We start from the raw sequence: 21,570 nt of genomic DNA on the forward strand, positions 1-21,570 counted from the left end.
ATTCCTCTCTGGAGAACAAAACAGGCTTTTGCAGTTGAATCTGTAAGGAGAGGAGCAGATAGGATCAGAATGGAGGGATTTGGACACTGGGCCACAGAGGAACGTAGAACCTATTTTTGAGGATCAGGTTGCACTTCACTCAGTGTTGAGGGGAAATGTTATCATGTAACACCTGCGCAGGGATCTGTACCATCATTCAACATCTCACATATTGCAAAGACACGTTATTAAATTTTACTTGCCTCGCCATTTTGCCATGCTTGTGTAATTTTGCTTTAGAATTTAGTGGAACTCAGTCATATTGAGTTGACAAAGAAGAGGCTGTTTAGGACTCCGACATTGTTTTTTCACAACATTTGCAATGTGTGTTTCTCTAGTGTGGGAATGTCGGACGCTTCCCAGTAATCACATTTTAGTTCTTTAAAAAAAAAAAAAAAAAAGGATTCACTCCTCAACATTTTTCTGGGTGTGATGTCAGGTTGTGTTCATTTCAGGAATGCAGGAATGCAGAAATATTGCATCTGTGGTGGGAGTGTAACAAAAATGTCCTTGTTTGTGTGTGTGTACATTGAATTAGTATGTAGTCTGATTGTGGGTGTAATGCACGCCCGAGGAATCAGCAGTGTTGTGGGTGTGCATGCATTGTCTCTAACTGCATTTCCTCTCTCAGCTGGGAGATGTGATGGTGGATATCTCCAGTAATCTGATGCTGGCTGATGAGCGAGTGTTATGGATGGCTCAGAGGGAGTCGCGAGCTTGCTCACGTATCGTCGAGTGCCTGCAGAGGATTGCCGTTCTCCGAATCAGTAATGGAGCTCTGGCCTATTCTACTGTGAGTACTGCCAAAATGATTTCAGTTGTACATTTTACAAGAATTTTCTCCTAAATTGGCTAAGTTATTTTAGTAATATTTATATAATATTATAGTTTTAATTAATATTTTGAATTGGATTTTATTTTTATATTTTCATTTTAATTTTTATTTGTTTATTATATTTATATTATTTTCATTTGCCATTTTTAGTCATTTTTTCCCAATATTCCTAAAACAAAATAATTTATTTCAGTGTTAGTTTTAATTTATTTTAAAATTTTATTAAACTTAAACTTATTTCAGTTAGTTGCCACTGCAATATTTCAACATTTTTTTTAACATTTTTATGCTGCTGGTTTAACCAGAAGTTCATTAGAAAACAGCTCAAATAACACATTTATTTTAAATTAATATTATTATTTGAAATGCTCCAGAATGCCTTGCCACTTGTAATTTTCATTGCAAGTACTGTAAATGAGATTTGTTTGCTTTTACAAATTAAGAGTCAAAATTATTTCACTGATAACTGACATTGTCTTCAACAACTGATTGATAGTAATAAAAAAATCTTATGCAAGCATTTCCATTTTGTGCATCCTAACAGCAAGAATTTATTGTCTATTTTGTTGACTTCAAATATTTAATTGGAATTACTGAAAAATAATGTAACATTACTTCATAAATGGAAAAGCAATTTGATTATAGTACAGTGTTCGTATATTTAGAGATGTGTGTTCATGCACAATATAAAGATAATAAATTAAATTACATTTTTATTTATTTTTTTAAGCAGCTGAACAGTTTATGTAACTTATTTAAACTGAAATAAATGTATATATTTTCTTTGTTGAAACCTTCATATTTTCAACAAAATATAGAATACACTATCTTTCAAAACTTTAGGGTCGGTACATTTTCAATGTTTTTGAAAAGTCTCTGCATTTATGTGATCAAAATTACAGGGGAAAAACATTATAAACATTTACTGTCACTTTTGATCAATTTAATACATCCTCTCTGAAGTATTAATTTCTTTTTAAAAAATATAACAAACAATAACATGTGATTGTGGGAGTATGGTGTGGTACCCATTCTTCTTTATTCCTGTCTGTTTCTGCAGAACTCTCATAACATTGCTCTGGAGGCTCATGCGATCAAGGCCAGCAGCTTCAATGGAATGACCTGCACTCTGTTCCAGAAGGTCTCACCGGAGCGCACAGCCATGGCCAGAGATCCCGACATCAATCTAGACCGCCAGCTCAGCTTCAAATGCAACGTGACCAGCAACCTGTCAGCTTTGGCTCTCAAAGTAAGCGTTTGTCTCAGGTACTTTTCTGTACGTCAATGTGTGTGCAGTATACAGTACTGTAGATGTTTTGTCACAGCATATAAGATGAGTGTTTCTTCAATCTAAGAACTCCAATATAGCTGTGGAAGCAGGAATATATCCATCATGTTTTGACAGTAACGTTATTGCATCTCCATGTTTGCAGAACACTGTATTGGAGGCGTCATTACAGCTTCCCCCATCTCTCTTCTCTTCTCTGGGAAGTTCAGGTCAGGCTGAAGAGGCAGTCTACAAACTCCACCTGCTAGCCTTCCGCAACGGCAAACTCTTCCCCCCAACAGGAAACTCCACTGTCCTCAGTGACGGCAGCAAGAGAAGGAGTGTGGTCACACCTGTGATTCTCACAAAGATCGGTAAGAACACATTTGGTGCCTGGGCAAGATCAGACATGCGCTCAAACCCACTTCATTGTTGATGTTATACAGTTTTTTCTACCTGGCTAAAAAGCAGAGTAAGAATAGATAAAAAAGTTTGTGAACCCCTTGCAGAATCTCTGAAAATGTGAAAAATTTTAACAAAATAAGAGAGATCATACAAAATGCATGTTATTTTATTTAGTACTGTCCTGAGTAAGATATTTTACATACAAGATGTTTACATATAATTCACAAGACAAAAAATAGCTGAATTTATTAAAATGACCCCGTTCCAAAGTTTGTGAACCATTGATTCTTAATACTGTGTGTGGTTACCTGGATGATCTACGACTGTTTGTTTGTTTTGTGATGGTTGTTCATGAGTCCCTTGTTTGTCCTGAGCAGTTAAACTGAGCTCTGTTCTTCGGAAATATCCTCCAGGTCCCAAAAATTCTTCAGTTTTCCAGCATCATTTGCATATTTAAACCCTTTCCAGCAGTGACTGAATGATTTTGAGATCCATCTTTTCACACCGAGGACAACTGAAGGACTCAAACACAACTATTTTAAAAAGGTTCAAACATTCACTGATGCTCCAGAAGGAAACCTGGAGGATTTTTCTGAAGAACAGAGCTCAGTTTAACTGCTCAGGACAAACAAGGGACTCATGAACAACCATCACAAAACAAACAAACAGTCATAGATCATCCAGGTAACCACACACAGTATTAAGAATCGATGGTTCACAAACTTTTGAACGGGGTCATTTGAATAAATTCAGCTATTTTTTTGTCTTGTAAATTATATGTAAACATCTTTTATGTAAAATATCTTACTCAGGACAGTACTAAATAAAAGATGACATGCATTTTGTATGATCTCTTATTTTGTAAAAAAAAAATTTCACATTTTCACAGATTCTGCAAGGGGTTCACAAACTTTCAAGCGGCTATATATATATATATATATATATATATATATATATATATATATATATATATATATATATATAATATACACACACACACACACACACATATATATATAATATGTGTTAATAATGTAAAATGGCAGTAAATTAAACAAAACTATTAAAAACAGATATTTTAGTTCCCCTCACTCCACAACAAATCCTTTAAATGTAACGGTATTCAGAACAGGAATAAAAAAATTGAAGTATTATACAAACATAAATTATAGTGGCATTCATTAGAAACAACATTTATAATAAACGGCGAGCTTAAAACTATTTATTTAATGCAAAACTGATACAAAACTTACTTCTGTCATTCGGCATTAGGGCTGTTCAACGATTAATCATGATTACCTGGATGCGTAGTAAATATGCGTAGTACATGCGTAGTACACACATGTTACGTGTAAACAAACTTTTATTTTGGATGCGATTAATCGTTAAACAGCCCTATTTGGCATGAATCCTAATGTGTGTGCTTTGTGCATGTTTTGCATGCTTTGTGTTAAGTGCATTATATAATTCGCTTTGAAATATAAAATGCAGCACATTTCAGATGATAAAACAATGTCACTTGTGTTCTGGAAAATATGTTGAGTATACAAAAAAATAAGTGGATATTTGAAACTGTTTGGAACAAAACCTACAGCACAAAAAAACAAAAAAAAAAAAAAAAACAGCTCTGATCACGGCGTCCTCCATCCTCCAGTTGTTGTTGTTGTTGCTTAAATGAGGCATTATTTTATAAGGTTTTTTTGTTTTGTTTTGTGATTTGATCTTTGCTGTACAGCACTGTTATCATCCATCCCTCCCCCATTTTGGCTTCAAGCAGGTAAAGAGGCATTGTGTCATAGACACAACAATAATAATAGTAGCTACTGAAGTGAGAGGGGGCGGCAAAGAACAGCACAGGGAGCTGCTGGGAAAAAGTTACCTGCTATAACAGATTGATTTCACTTAGAAGGATAAGCAGAGAAGAAAGCATTTGCAATCCCAAGAAAAAGCTGCAAAGGTTCCAAAAAGAGGGTTTTCGAAGCAACCATTTTTGGTTCCCTAAAGAACCTTTCAGTGAACAGTTCTTTAAAATAACTTTTTTTTTTTCTTAGTGTGAAGAACATTTTAGAATTCTAAAGAATCTTTCTCAACTATAAAGAACATTTTTTGCAATGGAAAGGTTCCGAGGATGTTATAAGGGGCTTTTACAGCAGAGGAACATTTTCATAGTTACTATAACTATAACTATCTGCTTTTTGGCATGCTCTACACCACAGGAACTGAGAATGATTTTAATTATAGGAATGCCTTTTGGGGGGACTAAATTAGCTCCTACTTCAGAGTAGAGTCTAACCCAGCACAATAGTGATGTAAGTGTACGCTGATTGGCCAAACTCATGTCATATGAAACACCAGCATACGTACCACTGCAAGTTGTCTCTTAGCCCTCCGTTTTGCTCTTTCAGCACTTAAACGTCTACATTCCATTTCCGTCATCACAAAACCCGCAACACACAACAAAAACACAGCTCTGATCACGGCATCCTCCATCCTCCAGTTGTTGATGACTCTCTTCCCGTCATTGACAGAATTTTCTATCATTTATGAAACAACGCTTCCCGCCATTGACAGACATTTTCTGGGTTTCCATGTTTTCACTGTTATACGATAGCGGACGCTATTACGCGTCTTCTGAAAGAGTAGAGGATCTCGGCAAACACGGGTGAAAAAGGAGCAGAAACAGGCGATTAAAAGTATTGCACGTTGTAGTCTTTGGAAAAAATTTGATTTTTCTCAGCTTTTTGTTCAAAATTTAGCTCTTTTTTTATTTTATTTTTTTTATGAATCTTTCCCACATTTAAGTGTTGATTTAAAAAAAAAAAAAAAAAAAATGCATGAAGCCAGAATAAAACTGATTAAACGTCCATTCTCCTGTTGTTTAGAGGGCTTCCCACTGAAGAACCTGCAAAGTCCTGTGAACGCCACTCTGCGGCGCTTTCTGCATGGATCAGATGCTGTTCCCGCCTTCTGGAACTTCAGTCTGCTGGGCGGACAGGGAGGCTGGCAGAGCGATGGCTGCCGGATCCTCCATCAGGACGACAACTTCACCACAATGTCCTGCGATTCACTTAATAACTACGCTTTACTGATGGTAAGAGAGACAAAAGTGGCTTAAATTTTCATTTGTATAGTGCTTTTCACAATACATGCTGTTTCAAAGCAACTTTACAGAAAATTGTTTTAATGTTGCACTTTAGGAAGTATTCTGTCATCAGCCAGAGATAAGTTTATCAAAATACTGTCCGTATGGTAGCAATAAAGGAATAATATAGTACATGTCGTGGTTAGTTAACTTCCTGTATTCAATTAAGCTAACACGCAGCAATTACAACTTGTGCTCATAATAATTGTAATGTAAGATTAATATTACAATATTAGGATAATATTAGGGCTGTGTATTGCCAAGAATCTGGCGATACGATACATATCACGATACAAGGGTTACGATACGATATTGTGATATATTGCGATACTGTAAGAAAGGCGATATATTGCGATATTCCTTGTTTTTTTGTTTTTTTTAGAAAAAAGGATGTAATTTTAGAAAAAACGGTCATAAAGAACCACCATATGCATAAAACCTTACAAACAACTTTATTTTATTTAATCAATGCAGTATCATTTGCATTTATATCACTAATCACTATTTTATGCAATCTAAGGGAAAATAGTAAAGTGACTGCAGGATTCTTTAGGTGTATATGTTTTAAAAGTTCACAGTATAGCAGTTTTTAACTTCTAAACTATTTAACAACTAGTGCATAGTCCATTTCATGACTGAATATCTGTTTTATATTTAATACTGTAAAGCTGCTTGCTTTATAAAGCAGTCTAATGTATAAAGTGCTATTTAAATAAACGTGACTTCACTGAAGTGCTGAACAGAGCTGGTGCAAACATATTCACATCGCTATGATCAGATGCTTTCTTAATTCTGTCACCGCTGTCATTTTTGTTGTGTGTTTATTTTTTTACCGAGAGGAAAACGTGCAGTACATACTACATATTCTATCGAACGCCTCTCTCAGCAGCGCGGATGGCATCGAGATATAAAGTGAGCTCTCAGATTCAATGCATTTCCCGAGTTTTGGATTTTAACATGGCCTATTTTGCAAACAACTGACTCTTGTCGATCTCCTTAGTGGGTTCTTTATAGTTGAAGCCAAAATGAGCACACACACTTCAGCTCTGTATGCCGCGGGACCGGAATAATTCTATCGTCTTGTGAGCTGGTTTGCTAATGCTAACGTTAGCAATGCACCTTGCGCTTCTCCGGCTACGCGTCAGTTTACGTTCTGAGATAACACTAACATCTAGCGGTTGGGTTGTATACCGTCTGTGGTTTAAACCGAACACAAAGCCAGGAATCTTGGATCTAAATAAATAAGTACATAAATATCGATACAGTGTTTTTGAGAATCGAAACAGTATCGCCAAACATAATATCGCGATATTCATGTGTATCGATATTTTCTTACACCCCTAGATAATATTTGAAAGTTTTGCGTGTCGATTCAAAGTTGCTGTCATCTGAAATCTTCAAAAATCACACCAAAATGTTGTTGGGCTTTCAAAGTCTTTGAATGTAGTGCACGTTGTATGTAGTGATTTTATGGTACTTTTTTTATAGCGTATATGGAAAAGAGCAGCCTGAACTTTTTGCTGAATGACTTCATTTGTAGTCCTTGGAGAAAGAAATATAGTGGTTAAGAGTGACAATTTTCATTTCAACTTCAGGTAGCAAAAATTATTTTTAACGTGTAGTGAGACACTTCCCATAGACACACAGCATTTGATGCTAAAAACTTAAATTAAAACTCATTTTCATTAATTGAAATGAAGCGAAACTAAATAAAATATAGATATTAGATAAATAATAAAAAAAACTTAAAAAGGAAACATTTGAAATTCTGCTTTGGCAACTAACTGAAAATAAATTGGAAGAAAATTACTGAAACTAAAACTTAAATAAAAATTAAACCTAAACCTAACCCTAACTAAAGCAAAATAAAAATATACAAATTTTTTTTATATATATATATATATATATATATATATATATATATATATATATATATATATATATATATATATATATATATGAGTTCATAACAAAATTACTAAAAAATTATACTAAAATTAAAATGAAAACTGAAAATATGAAAATAAAAGCGAATTCTAAATATTATAATAGTATATAAGTAATACTAAAATAACACTGCTGACCAGTGTTTACTATATATATATATATATATATATATATATATAAAAAAGCACATTACATGGTAATAGAACAAGGTCTATTTGTGAAAGAAATACTGTGTGTAATGCTGCTGCTACTACAATAATAGCCATAAGTAACAAAAAAGATGTGCAGGATTGTTAATGGATTCCAATGATCCCATCATCCTCTTGTCATGTAATTACTTGTTATTTCAAAAGGTTTTTTTTTTAGTGCTGGATTGATCTGCTCTGCAATTTTATTCTGATTTTCCTTCATGTTTGACGTGTACCGTAAGCCTTTGACTCTAGTTCTACAAACTCCTGTTGTAATTAGATCTTTTCACGCATCCTCAACACCCACCTTGTACCTTCCAAAAGAAGAAGAAAAATCCAAATTATTGGGTGTAGAAATGCATTTGCAAATATAATCTGCTGATACACTCTTGTCTAACAGGATCTGAACAGGACCGGGTATGACGCGTACAGCTTCAAACCTCTTCACCCTGTTATCTACGCTACAGCCATTGTCCTGGTGCTCTGCCTGCTGTCAGTCATAGTCAGTTACATCTACCACCATAAGTAAGAGTTAAAACTCATTTTCAGGATGATAAATGCAGTTTTTATTAAGTTACAAGGCAAGGGTTTTAAATATGCTGGTTTTAATGTGATATTTCTTGTGTTCGCAGGTCAGTGCGTATAAGTAAGAAGTGCTGGCACATGCTGGTTAACCTATGCTTGCATATTCTCCTCACCTGTGCTGTGTTTGTGGGCGGCATCAACCAAACGTACAACGCAAGTGTTTGTCAAGCGGTATGTGCCTGCTTTTCCACATGTATATGAGTTTGGGGGACAATATTTACATTATATCTTTATATAAGTTTCTCGGTTTATATACAGAAAAAACTGTGCTCAAGTTCACATTTAATATTCTGAAAGTCGGCATGGATTGGAAGTTGCGATGGTCTCTTTTTTCCCCTGTTGTGACGTTCTGTTCATCCAAGTGAAATGGCTTATGGAACAAGAAAAAATGTAGGGTGGGACTTGATTTTTTTGTTGTTTTTTTTTGTGGTGGGGAATTGTTTGGATGGTTGTGGTTTGCTATTGGTGGACCTCATGTGAGTGACCGGTTGCCCCACCCTCACACCAGTACACGTCATCAGAAAAGAAATGTCACTGCAAGAGGGAGGGGAAGATATTTTGATTATAGATTATGAGAGCATGTGAATTAAAATAAAAAAAAAATAATGATGTGCACAGTTAAAGCTTTTGTAATATATACTGCAATATTCCATTAAAAAATATAAAAATTGTCCATTTTGATTTTATGGAGACTTTAAATGGTGCTATTTTGAGAATATTTGCATTTTCATTGGCCTTGAGGAGGGTTCTTATGTTTTCTAATGTCATGTCCTGAAGGTGGGGATAGTGCTGCATTACTCCACACTGGCCACGGCCTTGTGGTCCGGTGTAACTGCGCGCAACATCTACAAACAGGTGACGCGGAAGGCCAAACGCTACGAGGAACTGGATGAGCCTCCACCTCCACCCAGACCTATGCTGAGGTAAAGGTCAATTTAATTGATGAGTAGAAGTGTAAAAACAAAATAAATGAATGTACAAATAATAATTTTATTTAAATAAGTGATTAAAGATGGATAATATAATATAAAATAATAAATAATTAATAATTTTTAAATAAATTTAAAAAGTAAGCACACATGGTGTGTTTCATTTTAGGGTACACAGAGTCTGGAACTTTCATTTTACACTTGAGTTGCCCAAAAGGCAAAACTGTTTGTTTTAAATTAAGTTCCCCTGCTTTCCACTTGGTGTCAGTAAATATACAACAGTAAGCAGGGCTTTTTTAGGCGAATTGACCGTGGAATTTAAAATTATGATCTTTAAAGGTATAATCACCCAAAAAAATTTCTCACCCTAATGTTGTTACAAACCAGTTGGACTTATTTTTCCAGAACACAAAAGAAGATATTTTGAAAAATTACCAAAACTGTTTGGTAACCAAACAGTTTTGGTTACCATTGACATTGTATGGACAAAAAGAATATCTTCTTTTGTGTTCTGCAGAATATAGAAAGTCATACAGGTTTGAATCAACATGAGGGTGAGTAAATAATGTGTAGTAAGTATTATTTTAGTATTATTTATACTACTATAGTATGATACTATAACTTATGATAGAAAAACACTAGTACTTATAGGCATGTGGATAATCATTTGATGTCATTTCTACAGTATTATTTAATCTATTAAATGATCTTTTATTTTTATATTTTCAGTTTTCATTTTAGTTTTAATTCAATAATTTTATTCTTTTTTATTATATATATATATATATATATATATATATATATATATATATATATAAACCTTTATTTCAATTAATAAAATGTATTTGCAATAGTTTTAGTTCACAATAACAACACTGTTGATGAATTTTCGTTTTTGGTGAACTATCATTTGGACTTCTGCCCATATTTTTGGTAGTGTGGTCATTTAGTATATGATGCCCAGTTGCTTTCTGTAGTCATTTTTTGCAGTTGGCAAGTGTATGAAACCTGGTGTTTCAAAATATGTTCAGATTTTATAAAGTTGTATAGTCTATTCCAGCCTTAATGCTTTAACATCAGGATATACTGTATCTCACAGAACTGAGTACACCCCTTACATTTTTGTAAATATTTTATTATATCTTTTCATGTGACAACACTGAAGAAATGACACTTTGCTACAATGTAAAGTAGTGAGTGTACAGCTTGTATAACAGTGTAAATTTGCTGTCCCCTCAAAATAACCATTAATGTCTAAACCGCTGGCCACAAAAGTGAGTACACCCCTAAGTGAAAATGTCCAAATTGGGCCCAAAGTGTCAATATTTTGTGTGGCCACCATTATTTTCCAGCACTGCCTTAACCCTCTTGGGCATGGAGTTCACCAGAGCTTCACAGGTTCCCACTGGAGTCCTCTTCCACTCCTCCATGACGACATCACGGAGCTGGTGGATGTTAGAGACCTTGCGCTCCTCCACCTTCCGTTTGAGGATGCTCCACAAATGCTCAATAGGGTTTAGGTACCCTCAGCTTCTTTAGCAAGGCAGTGGTCATCTTGGAGGTGTGTTTGGGGTCGTTATCATGTTGGAATACTGCCCTGCGGCCCAGTCTCCGAAGGGAGGGGATCATGCTCTGCTTCAGTATGTCACAGTACATGTTGGCATTCATGGTTCCCTCAATGAACTGTAGCTCCCCAGTGCCGGCAGCACTCATGCAGCCCCAGACCATGACACTCCCACCACCATGCTTGACTGTAGGCAAGACACACTTGTCTTTGTACTCCTCACCTGGTTGCCGCCACACACGCTTGACACCATTTGAACCAAAAAAGTTTATCTTGGTCTCATCAGACCACAGGACATGGTTCCAGTAATCCATGTCCTTAGCCTGCTTGTCTTCAGCAAACTGTTTGCGGGCTTTCTTGTGCATCATCTTTAGAAGAGGCTTCCTTCTGGGACGACAGCCATGCAGACCAATTTGATGCAGTGTGCGGCGTATGGTCTGAGCACTGACAGGCTGACCCCCCCTCCCCTTCAACCTCTGCAGCAACTTCAACTTCTTTGGTCGACCATGGCGAGTCCTGTTCTGAGTGGAACCTGTCCTGTTAAACCGCTGTATGGTCTTAGCCAACATGCTGCAGCTCAGTTTCAGGGTCTTGGAAATCTCCCTATAGCCTACGCCATCTTTATGTAGAGCAACAAGTGAACCAGTATGAGAGAGTGAGAGCGATAACACCAAATTTAACACACCTGCTCCCCATTCACACCTGAGACCTTGTAAAACTAACGAGTCACATGACGCCGGGGAGAGAAAATGGCTAATTGGGCCCAATTTGGACATTTTCACTTAGGGGTGTACTCACTTTTGTGGCCAGCGGTTTAGACATTAATGGCTGTGTTGAGTTATTTTGAGGGGACAGCAAATTTACACTGTTATAGAAGCTGTACACTCACTACTTTACATTGTAGCAAAGTGTCATTTCTTAAGTGTTGTCACATGAAAAAATATAATAAAATATTTACAAAAATGTGAGGGGTGTACTCACTTGAGATACTGTATATACCTTGCTAATTCAATTTCAACTGTAGCCTTAAACATTTTAAATTGTTCTTGTTTTTTCTTCTACAGATTTTACTTAATAGGTGGAGGCATACCAATCATTGTCTGTGGAATAACAGCTGCTGCTAACATTAAAAACTATGGAAGTCAAGTCAATGCACCTTAGTAAGTATGAGTTTTAGGACACTTTTTAACTATCCCTTACAGAAAAATTCAAGCTAGGGGTCTTTGTTTGAAAAATATATTGATTGTAATTGACCGATTTTGTGTAATCGTTTAGATATTTGTGTTTGGATACATTTAAGCCATGAGACAAAATGCAATGGTGTATTATGTTTCCTTAACTATTGTTGCTATTAACGACAGGCTGTACAGATACAGCCTGTATGTGCCTCAAGGCACTTTCCAAATCCCCCTGTGAACTTTTCCTGTCATTTCATAGTCTTTCTCTGGCATGAGAAATTGCTTTTGCTATCGCTGGAGCCTAATACCCATGCTCTGTAAAGTGCAGAATAATACTTTACGGAGGAGCAAGTAGTGTAGACTTCTGAAGTTGTGTGAACCTAATTATGCTGCTCTATTTTTGGCTCCCCACCTTGAGCCTGTTGGTTTCCCAGTCTCCCTTCTTTCACTTGTGACAGCTGTTTGGATTGTGTAACAGCATGGTTTAATTTGAAAATCCAGACCATCTGAGATCTTTGGGGTTTAATTAATCTCACGCTACCATGACAAAAAAAAAAAAAAAAAAACCGCTCTGCTGAGCATCACAGAACTCATAAGTGTCTTACTTTTTCCTACAATATGAAGCCCTTGATACCACCAGTGTAAACCTTTAAAACTTATATATACTTAAACATAAGAGCTACTTTTAAGAGAGCAGACCTGCAGTGTGACAGCTTCTTTGATTTATAAAATATGATGGCAGTGTTCTAGCACTGTTCTGTGTATATTTTATGAAAAATTTAAATTTAATTCAAAATTTAAATTTCATTTTCATGCTGCCAAGTAGAGCAATGTGACGTTGATTTACTGAAGTAAAAAAAAAAAAACACAAAAAGGTAGTTCTCGGCTTGTCATAACATCAGTATTTTAATGTACATTCTACTAATTGACATTCAAATCTGACAGTAGTTTAATTATTATTATGATTATTGTTGTTAATGTTAATAAGTACAATAGACTAAAGAGGCAAATGAAATAAACATGGCTTTAAGTTTTTCAGATGGGTCTAACAGTTGTATTTAGGTACAAAAATACTACAGAAATGAAAGTAACACTGGATAGCTTTCATTGTAAAATTAAAGTTACAAAAGTTATTCAGTCAAGAGCAGCGAGTGATTTTCTCTTTGTCTTTTGTTCTTTGATTAACATGACAGAGCAGCAGGAATATTAGGCTGCTGTCACTTTAAGAGCTAATGCACGGATCCAGTATACTGTTACACAACATGTTTTCTCTCAAATATTTACTTTCCAAAACTATTTACCCAAATACTCGGCAAGACAGGCATTTTGATATAATTTTGTAAGTATTTGACCGTTTAAGAGCAATAAACCATGAAAAAGAAGTCAATTTGGTACTCGTGAGCTGTTTGAGGGGCGGCTTTATGATCGCGCCACTTATGCAGATCAGTGGTGCATGCGCTTTTGGTGTTAGCTCGAAACCTTCTGGGATGAATAAAATTATGCGCAATACAGGCACTATTCAACCAGAGTGAATGAGACGAGTGAGTGAGAGAAGGTGGGTATGTGTCAATTTGCCGATAGAAAGAAGAGAGTGAGAACAGACAGAAAAGGAGTATTGGAACAGATATTTCAGTATCGATACATATCGAAATATCTATATTTTTAACACTAATTTATATAACAGTTTGGTCACACTTTAGACTAGGGTCCAATTCTCACTATTAACTATGACTTTTACCTCAATAAACTCCTAATTACTGCTTATTAATTGTTAGGAAGCTAGTTGTTAAGTTTAGGTATTGGGTAGGATTAAGGGATGTAGAATAAGGTCATTCAGAATAAGGCATTAATATGTGCTTAATAAGTACTGCTAAACAGCCAATATCCTAGTAATATGCATGCTAATAAGCAACTAGTTAATGAGAATTGGACCCTAAACTAAAGTCTTACCAACAGTTTCTATCTGAATGTATGTATTTATGAATGCAAAATTTGAAATCTCAGAACAATTTATTGAAGGCATTTTGGTTTTTGAGCGTCAAACAGCAATATAAGCATTAAAAATGTATTTAAAATGCTCCTGGCGGGGTATTATTATTATTATTATTATTATTGCCATCAATATAGCCTTTGCTAGAATGGCAATAAAAAAAAGAATGAATGTTAATGTGTAATGTGAACATTCAAAATTTCTTGAAGGCATTTTAGTTTTTGAGAGTTAAACAGCAATAAAAGCATTAAAGTCACAAACTGAAAGCAGTGACAGATATTTTCTCCCATATTGTGTCATACATCCAACTGAAATGGATTATCGAAAAATTGACTTAATTCTATGCATTATTTGCTGATTAGATGGAGGCAGATTGGCTGAATGTGAGCTTGCAGTTGATTGTAACAAAGGGCAGAGGTTTATGGGGATGAAGCGATTGTACAAGTCCGACATACGCCAACAGAAAGAAGTTTGCTGTTTCACTGGAAAATCCATTTGTGACATTTTTATTAAGAATTACGAAGTCTAACAAAATTGAAACAGATGAATTGTTCACAATATGATCAATAACTTGAATTGAGAAAATAAATTTCCATTTCATTCCAACTTTAAACAATTTTTTTGTTGTTTTTCCTCAGCTGCTGGATGGCATGGGAACCCAGTCTCGGAGCGTTTTATGGCCCGGCAGCCTTCATCGTTTTCGTGGATTGCATGTACTTCCTCAGCATTCTCATTCAGCTCCGTCGGCATCCCGAGCGCCGCTTTGAACTCAAAGAACAGTCTGAGGAGCAGCAGCACCTTTCTGTGGCTGAAGCAACCGAAATTACACCTGCCCATCTGGAGACCTCATCCACAGCCGCCGCACACCCGGTTTTGATGTCGGCTCTGGAGAACGAACATACTTTTGTGGCCCAACTCATTGGCGTTGCAGGAGCCCTATCTCTTTTTGTAGCACTGTGGGTGTTTGGTGCTCTTGCTGTGTCCCAGGAGCATCCAGCAGATTTGGTGTTCGCTTGCCTGTTCGGCGCTGTTGCTTTAGCCCTTGGGGCGTTTTTTGTGGCGCACCACTGCGTAAACCGCCAGGACATGCGTCGTCATTGGTCACAAGCTTGTTGCCTGATTCGCCGTAACTACGGCGCACAGGTTGATTCCCTGCTGTTGCCTATCGCAGTTACCGGTGGCTCTGTGTTGACGGCCAGGGGAAACAGTGAAGCAGCGAAGTATCCGGCCAGCAGTGCTGAATCCTCCTGCACCAATAAGAGTGCACCAAGCGTACGCAACTCCACCCAAGGCTGTAAACTGACCAATCTGCAGGTCGAAGCCGCTCAGTGCAAAGCGGCCCCTTCAACGGCCAATGGGACGGCTTTACTGGACAACAGCCTGACTGAACATTCAGTCGACAATGAGATTAAGATGCATGTAGCGCCTGTTGAGGTCCAATATCGGCCCAGCTCAGTCAACAACAACAATCTTCCAGGAACAGGCAACGTGAACATTAATGGTCACTCAGGGCGACACCACAAGAACCGTACAAGAGCACATCGGGCCAGCAGGCTTACCGTTTTGCGCGAGTACTCTTACGACGTCCCAACCAGCGTGGAAGGCAGCGTGCAAAGCATCCCGCACAAGCGCCATCATCACGAGAGCCTACACGCCCGCAATAGCCGACGGGCAGCCTATTTGGCTTACCGGGAGCGCCAGCAGAGCCAGCTTCAACAGGACAGCAGCGACGCAAGCGCCAGTTTGCCGCGCCGCTCACGCCACCTTGGCAAAGGTGGAGGCGTCCGCCTCGGTAATGGTTTTGGGCATAGCCTCAGCAACAACGTGGGGAACGGCGTCAGTAATGGAAGCTTAGTCGGAGGAGGGGACGGATCTGGGACCGATGTCACCAGCCAAATTAGAGACTGTCCAAAACAGCCCCTCGCTGTTGAACTAGAGGTACAGCCCAAGTCTTACGGGTTGAATCTAGCGTGCCAAAACGGACCTGCCAAAGACTCAGAGAGACTACAGAATTTGTCCCCCCTGAACGTGGAGAGTTCAGGGAATATTAAGACTGGCTTGTGGAAGCACGAAACTACTGTGTAGCAAGATTCCCTTCTCAGAGACTACAAATCAGACTTTTATCTATAACTGTGAATCTTTTATTTTATGATTTTGGCGGTACAGTTTGTAAAAATAGTTCCTGAAAGAATTTGCGTTTTAATGTTTATGTTCGAAAACTGAGTACCTACAAATGCTTGGCTGCGAATCATCATAGTCAATCTACAAATGGTCTATTTTTGTACCCTTTGTAGCCCATTTTGTATTTTCATTCTGACATTTTATATGTGAAGATGCATGACTCACTGCCATTTGAGTATATGTTGGCTGAATCTCTTATGTGTTTTCACATAATTGCAATTTTAAAATAATAATAATAAAAAAATGCAGCCCACTTTATCTCATCTCTGAGTTCAAAGGTGAGTTCAGACACCCTCATCTGAGAGCTTCCTTGTGGTTTTAATTGGGATTAGTTCACTTCAGAATTAAAATTTCCTGATAATTTACTCACCCCCATGTCATCCAAGATATTTGTCTTTCTTTCTTTAGTCGAAAAAAAAAAAATTAAGGTTTTTGAGGAAAACATTCCAGGATTTTTCTCCATATAGTGGACTTCACTGGGGTACAACGGGTTGAAGGTCCAAACTACAGTTTCAGTGCAGCTTCAAAGGGCTCTACACGATCCCAGACAAGGAATAAGGGTCTTATCTAGCGAAACGATCTGTCGTTTTCTAAAAACAAAAAACAAATGTATATACTTTTTAACCACAAATGCTCGTCTTGCTCTGCGATGCACCACGCATTACGTAATCACATTGGAAAGGTCACGCGTGACGTAGGCGGAGGTACCGATCCAGTGTCTACAAAGTGAACGTGCAAAGACTAAGTCAAACACCCTTTACAAAAAAAAGGTAAAACAACGATGTTGGATGATTTTGAAGTTGGAGGAGAAAATGAAATGGAGTTTTTTGCCCTATGCCAGTACTTCCACCTACATCACACGTGACCTTTCCAACGTGATTACGTAATGCGTGCCGCAGAGCAGTGCATGACGAGCATTTGTGGTTAAATAAATAAAAATGTATATACTTTTTATTTTTTTTAGAAAATGACTGATTGTTTTGCTAGATAAAACCCTTATTCCTCATCTGGGATCGTGTAGAGCACTTTGAAGCTGCATTGAAACTGCAATTTGGACCTTCAACCTGTTGTACTCCAGTGAAGTCCACTATATGGAGAAAATCCTGGAATGTTTTCCTCAAAAACCTTAATTTCTTTTTGACTGAAGAAAGAAAGACATTAACATCTTGGATGGCATGGGGGTGAGTAAATTTTAATTCTGAAGTGAACTAATCCTTTAAATGATCTTACTCCAAATGTTTGTTCAAAATGTAAGCATCTAGTTTCCCACTTGACTGTGAATCATCATAGTGAATCTACAAACGGTCTATTTTTGTATCCTTTAAGCCCATTTTGTGTTTCACGCTGACATTTTGTACGTGAAGATGCATGACGTTCTGCCCTTTGAGTATATGTTGGCTGAATCTCTTATGTTCTAATGTGTTTTCACATAATTGCGGCTGTCAAATAATAAAAATCTCTTTGCGCAGCCCACTTCATCTCATCTCTGAGTTCAAAGGTGAGTGCAGACCTCCTCTTCTGAGAGCTTCCTTTAGGCCTTGTGGTTTGGAGTAATTGGGAGCACATTGTGTCATTGCGTCTGTTTCATGGAGGCTCTAATTGAGGTGCAGGTCCTGATACCTATCTGTGCTTTTCCCCCACTTTGGTGGAACCAGTTGGATGGGCAAGAAATTGTAGGCCGCTGTCTCCAGAGTTAGATACCCACGCTGTGATTGATGGCTGACTCTCAGGTCGGGCTGCCTGTCATCATTAGCAGTGACGGGAATATAATTGCTGTAGTGCAGCCTCACCTTTCCTACCCCCTTCTTGTCTAACTTGCCACAAGTCTGTCGAGCTGTTCTCTGCAGGATAATACAGGACAGAGTGAAGGATAATAGAATAATGTTTTATTTGCGCGCACACATGTATAGCTAAAAATAGCGGATCAAAATGCAACTTTTAGTGTGTTCTTTTAACGACCAATGTTTTGTGAGTTTAGTGGTGCTAATGAAGTCCGCAGGGGTTTCACTTTGTTAAATTAGGCCATATATCAATTGTGTTCAAGACATTGAAGAAAATTGAGATTATTGCTTTCGTGACGCATAGGATATTTGCCCTGGATTTAAAGTTGATTCTCTTCTTGTGCTGAGAAAGTGCCTGTCTAGAACATCAATACGAATGAAAGCCTAGCTATATTATGATTAATTATGGGTTAATGACATGATGCTTTTTTTTTTTTCTTTCTTTTTTTTTTAATCCTAATTTAATTTATTTCAAAATATAATCAAGAATAAAGTTCTTAAAAAGAAAGAGTTTGTAGTTTGGTAGTAGTTTGGCATAATCTTTTATAAATTTTTTTGTCTGTCAAATCAGTCATGAGTTTTATTTTAGCACCATTGAAATATTAGTTTTTTTTTTTTTTTTGTTTTGTTTTTTTCCATATTTTGAATATACACACACACACACACATACAGTAGTTAACATTTGAAGTGGATCAAAAACGTTAATCCAAGCTGTCCTAAGAACTAAACTGTCCTAAGAAGAGGGTTTTGGGACAACTTTGAAAGGTTTTGATCCACTTCAAATGTTGACTACTATATATATATCTATATCTTCTGGTTTTATTTTAGTTTTAGGTAAAGTTTTTAAGTAATTTTGTTTTGTAAATGTTTTATGTTTTGGACATTTTATTAGTTTTTTTAATATGCTTATATTTTTGTAATAATAAAATAATTGTAATGTATGGTTCCCTTTCAGTCGGTCACGTTCGACGTACGTCAGTAGTGACCGACGAATTGGGATATCGCTAGAGAGCCCTATCAGCTTCGAGTGAACTACAACAGGCCAATGGAGTTGGCGTGCGATATTTGCATAATGCGCACCGCCCCCGCCAGGTGGTATAAATAGGGGAGCAGATGCAATCGCACTCTGTCTTTCGCTTCGGAGCCATCTAGTGTGTTTCCAGCTTCAGACTTCAGTGAATTCTTCAAGCTAAGAAAAGAAAGGAAAATTTCTTCTTCTTGTGTTGGTGTAACGGCACTTCAGCGAGGTCGCGAGCTTCCCGAGGAGCCTGAGCTTAAAGCTCTCAACTGCTGTTTTTACAGCACACAATTTCCAATTCCCAGCATTGTGTCTGTTGCGATTTGGGCCGGTTCCTCCGTTGTGTTCGGGGAGTGGTGTACCCGAACACATCGTGACACTCCCTGTGTGCTTCAGCACAAGAGAGCTGAATTTTTCCCCTCCTAAAAGAGCTTCACAGACGAACCCTGCGTCTTTTTCAAGATGTCATTTCGTCTGTGCGTTACTGGATGCGGTCGTTCATTGGTCCCCGCTGACGGCCACAATCGCTGCATCACGTGCCTGGGCGTTCAGCACGCTGAAGCAGCTTTTGTGGATAGTTCATGTTCTCACTGTGGGAACATGACTATTGCAGTGTTGAGATCGAGACTCTCGTTCCTTGGTTCTCAGGGAGCGGGGGTCCCCTCCCCTATGCCCCGTGCCGCCGTTTTCTCTGGCTTCGGCCGGGGTGACGGTGCGCCGGCGTGTAGGCAGGGTGATCTGAGGATCACGGTCAGGGCTTCCCCGCCGAGCGCCGCTCCGCGGGCCCCTGTCCCCTCTACCTCACTGCAACCGGTGGTGTTGCCGACTGAGCGTGCTGGTCCCTCTACGGAGCGACCAGCCGTTTCTTTCGGAGCACCGGCGGATGACTGCATGTTGATCGCGGCATGGGAAGGTGAGCAAGAGTCCTTGGGAGATGAGGACTCGGCTGCGTTACCTCCCTCCGGGACCGTAGCGTTGTCCGAGCCTGATCCTGAGTTGACGGCTATGCTTTCCCGGGCTGCCGAGAAGGTCGGGCTCGTCTGGAACCCTCCACCGTGTCCCGAACCTTCTCGGCTCGATGATTGGTACCTCGGGGCGGCCCGCGCTGGTCCCCAGCGCCCCGCCCCGATGCCATTCTTCCCGGAGGTGCATGATGAGGTGACCAGGTCCTGGCGGACGCCCTATAGCGTTCGTGCGAGACCTGGTCCCTCGTCCGCCTTCACCAACCTGGATGGCGGGGAGGCTAGGGGATATACGCGGATTCCCCCAGTCGAGAGGTCTGTTGCGATGCAACTGTGTCCAACGGCCTCTGGCTGGCGCGGTGAGCCGCGTCTCCCATCCCGGGCCTGTAAATTCTCGTCAGGCTTGACAGAGAAAGCTTACAGAGCCTGCGGACAGGCTGCCTCCGCCTTGCATGCCATGGCCCTTTTGCAAGTTCATCAGGCAAAGGCGTTGATGGAAATGCCCCAGGGAGGTCTTGACCAGCAGCTGCTTGGGGAGCTGCGTGCCGCCACGGACCTCGCCCTCCGGGCGACTAAGGTGACGGCACGTTCTGTTGGTCAGGCGATGGCCACGCTTGTGGTCCAGCAACGCCACCTCTGGCTGACCCTTGCTGATATGAGGGATACCGACAAATATCGGTTCCTGGACTCCCCCATATCACAGGTCGGCCTTTTCGGCGACGCGGTAGAGAGCTTCGCCCAGCAGTTCTCTGCCGCCCAGAAGCAGGCTGAGGCTATCAAACACGTCCTGCCCCGGCGGTCCGCTGCTGCCTCCACCCCGCCGCCGGCAGCACAGCCTCAGCCCGCTCGTCGCCGAGGGCGCCCGCCTGCGTCGTCCTCCGCCCCTGCTAAGTTGGCAAAGCAGCAGCCTACACCAGCCAAACAGCAGGGTGCCGGTCGCGGACGCGGCGCCCAGCCCGCTCAGGCCAAGCCAGGTGGCAAGAGGTCGAGGAAGACGCGACCCTGAGACGGGCGACCTGGAGGGGAAGGTTCCTGCTCTTCGGGAGAGGACTCCATCGTCTCTCCCACCCCCGGAGGAGGGCCGGGGGGAATTTGTGAAATTGTCTGTCCCGCCGCTGGCTCTCCGGAGTCCAGCGGTACCCACTTCATCACAAAAAGAGCAGTTTGCCAATCCTCCAGGTCACAAGAGACTGTGGCTGTCAGCGCGCGAGGCTCCGCCTTGCCACTCGCAGCCCACTCTCACTTCGCCAGCAGGTCCCAGTGTGATGGTCGAGGCCGCCCCCCAGCCGTCTCCCATTCACACTGTCACCTCGCAGAGTCTGACCCCACTTCGGGCCGCTGCGCCGTCCGAGTCGGGTTCCAGCACTCTGCTTCGCTGCCCCACCCCCGGTGCGTCTGTGGTGCCTTTGGTCCCGCTGGCTCGGTGTCTGGAAGCCTGGATAGCGCTCCCCAGCCCGTCCCGCTGGCTCATTCGCACTATCAGACTCGGCTATGCGATTCAGTTCGCCCGGCGTCCCCCGGTCTTCAGGGGTGTCCACTACACTCAGGTGTCCCTGGAC

At 39.8% G+C, this 21,570-nt stretch overlaps 1 protein-coding gene across 1 annotated transcript in view; it reads left to right on the plus strand.

Annotated features, from left to right (window-relative positions):
* LOC127515987 (adhesion G protein-coupled receptor A3) overlaps positions 1 to 17,718 on the plus strand; it is a 51,111-nt gene extending 33,393 nt beyond the window's left edge. Inside the window, exons 11-19 of the mRNA XM_051900211.1 lie at positions 671 to 832; positions 1,935 to 2,123; positions 2,308 to 2,515; positions 5,429 to 5,637; positions 8,224 to 8,348; positions 8,456 to 8,579; positions 9,186 to 9,331; positions 11,966 to 12,061; positions 14,708 to 17,718. Of these exons, the coding sequence (XP_051756171.1) occupies positions 671 to 832; positions 1,935 to 2,123; positions 2,308 to 2,515; positions 5,429 to 5,637; positions 8,224 to 8,348; positions 8,456 to 8,579; positions 9,186 to 9,331; positions 11,966 to 12,061; positions 14,708 to 16,154 (2,706 nt within the window). The 3' untranslated portion in view covers positions 16,155 to 17,718. The remainder of the gene's footprint in view (positions 1 to 670; positions 833 to 1,934; positions 2,124 to 2,307; positions 2,516 to 5,428; positions 5,638 to 8,223; positions 8,349 to 8,455; positions 8,580 to 9,185; positions 9,332 to 11,965; positions 12,062 to 14,707) is intronic.
* The last annotated feature ends 3,852 nt before the right edge of the window (positions 17,719 to 21,570 follow it).

The sequence above is a fragment of the Ctenopharyngodon idella genome, chromosome 7 (genome assembly GCF_019924925.1).
Source record: "Ctenopharyngodon idella isolate HZGC_01 chromosome 7, HZGC01, whole genome shotgun sequence".
Classification (NCBI taxonomy): domain Eukaryota; kingdom Metazoa; phylum Chordata; class Actinopteri; order Cypriniformes; family Xenocyprididae; genus Ctenopharyngodon; species Ctenopharyngodon idella.